The sequence below is a fragment of the Pangasianodon hypophthalmus genome, chromosome 28 (genome assembly GCF_027358585.1).
Source record: "Pangasianodon hypophthalmus isolate fPanHyp1 chromosome 28, fPanHyp1.pri, whole genome shotgun sequence".
NCBI classification, from domain to species: Eukaryota; Metazoa; Chordata; class Actinopteri; order Siluriformes; family Pangasiidae; genus Pangasianodon; species Pangasianodon hypophthalmus.
The window spans coordinates 4,915,327-4,917,232 of record NC_069737.1 but is presented as its reverse complement, the minus strand read 5'-3'; the positions used below and the strand labels follow the sequence as shown (position 1 = coordinate 4,917,232).

At 39.7% G+C, this 1,906-nt stretch overlaps 1 protein-coding gene across 1 annotated transcript; it reads right to left on the bottom strand.

Moving 5' to 3' along the window:
• Positions 1-305: 305 nt before the first annotated feature.
• On the bottom strand, positions 306-1,274 carry LOC113545765 (gamma-crystallin M2). The gene is made up of 3 exons (XM_026945338.3): positions 1,168-1,274; positions 747-992; positions 306-639 (listed from the first exon to the last, which is right to left on the bottom strand). Exons 1-3 carry the CDS (start codon positions 1,180-1,182, stop codon positions 364-366), a joined length of 537 nt encoding a protein of 178 aa, XP_026801139.3. The 5' UTR covers positions 1,183-1,274; the 3' UTR covers positions 306-363.
• Positions 1,275-1,906: the final 632 nt, after the last annotated feature.

The following is a 1,906-nucleotide window of genomic DNA, read 5'->3' as shown; positions in this document are numbered from 1 at the left end:
AGGAAGATGTGATTGGGCTTTGTTTAATTTCATATATCTAAAGTCATAAGAAAAGTCATAAAGGGTGACCCACTCCTACCCACATTTCAAACTTTGTCTCTTTTCGATATAAATCATTTTGCAAAAATATATCTATTTTTTACTCAGATATGTTTTGGGTAAACATTTTCTATAATGTTATTTTTAACCAGACAAGAAGCAAATTCCTGTACCTGCTACTGGTTATAGTAACATAACATATCACAACTTTAGCATATCATACACTGATAATAAACCACATCTTTATTGGAAAAAAATACAACATACTTATTTAGTGGTTATTTAATATTTTTATTTAAAATGTGCTCATTTTTCCAAGATCTTTTAATACCAAGAGTCCATGATGCGCCTCATGCTCATGAACCTCATGCCACCATAGTCCCTGAAGTTCCTGTACTCTCCAGGCCTGAAGTACCACATCCTGCCTCTGTAGTGGGGATGCTCATACATGAGCCAGTGGCCGTCCATCACATGGCAGGACATGCAGCCGTTGGACCAGTGGTAGCGATCCATGAAGGAATCACAGTCATCCCTCATCTCCATCATCTGACCCATGAAGTTGTCCCTCTCATAGACCCTCATTCTGTACGATCCTCTGTACTGTTTGGGAAGAGAACAAATTTAGTGATCATTACTGTGAGAAAAAAATCAGTAAGACATACATGTTCCAAACATTCTGAAACTATATTGAAGATCCAACACCATACCATGGGGATCATGCGGCAGGACCTGATGCAGTTGTTGCCCCAGCCCCACATGTTCATGTAGTCAGCGTACTCGCCCCTCCTCATGAAATACTGGTTTCCCATGAAGTTGGTGCGGTCGTAGACCATCCAGCAGCCGCTCTCCACCCTGCAGGAGTGGCAGCGGCTCATGTAAGAGTGCAAATCGGAACAATCACCAGTGCACTCATAGGAGCGCCCCATGAAGTTCCTGTCCTCATAGAAGATAACCTGTTTGGATGATGAGGATCACAATTCATTTTAAAAGAAGAGTATAAATGCTTTTGGTAGAAAGAAACTTTGTAAAATTTGAAACTTTTTGTTTATGCTACCTTAGTAGCATTGCAATGGTCAACAACGAGCAATTATTTTAAATTAAACAAATGTTTGCTCTTGCAGTGTTTACCCTGCCCATGGTCATTGTGACTGGCTTGACTTGTCCACGCTGCTTCCAAGTGGTGAACTGACCACCTGTCTGGTTTAACCCCTGTATTTATGCCTGACAAGAACCATAGAAACTCTTGACCAGACACAAAAGCACAAAGGTGAACATTTCTATGTGACATGGTTTCCAGATGGCTTTAAAATGGATATCACTGACAAGCTAAAACCACATATACCTTTCAGTAGTCAGCTATTTTAGTCATTTCAGTCTATAGACATGCTTTTTTTCTGTTGTGTCCTGTACCTGTCTTCTCTGAATGCTTTTATTTGGAAAGCTGGCAAAATGGTTCTGTAAAGACAAAAGTGAATTGTCAGTACAAACAGAATATTTTTCCCTGGGTTTAGTAGCATAATCCATTCAGTAGGCCTATATACAAATTAGACTTTGGGGTATTACACAGCAATTGCTCTGAGAAGCTTAAATAGACATTTCTGCCTGCCTAAATAGATCTCCGTAACAGTTTAAAAGACATGTTTCTAAATGATCTAATAAAGCAGCCACCATCAGTCTGCTTCCTTGACCAGTTTTAGCATAAGTTCCTTCCCTTGTTAAGAAATACCCAAGGTAACAACACCACATTCAGTTTTTTCCTCCTATCACAGTTGGGTTTTTTTCCATATACTGGCACACAGGGCAAATCCTGTAACATTCATGCACAGAAGATGTTTCAGGCCAGAAGCAATGCCCTAAGTTATGTGAT

Coding starts and splice junctions, on each gene's coding strand:
- LOC113545765 (XM_026945338.3), bottom strand. Junction 640..746: donor CCTGCCGCATGATCCCCATG/GTATGGTGTTGG, acceptor CTTCCCAAACAG/TACAGAGGATCGTACAGAAT.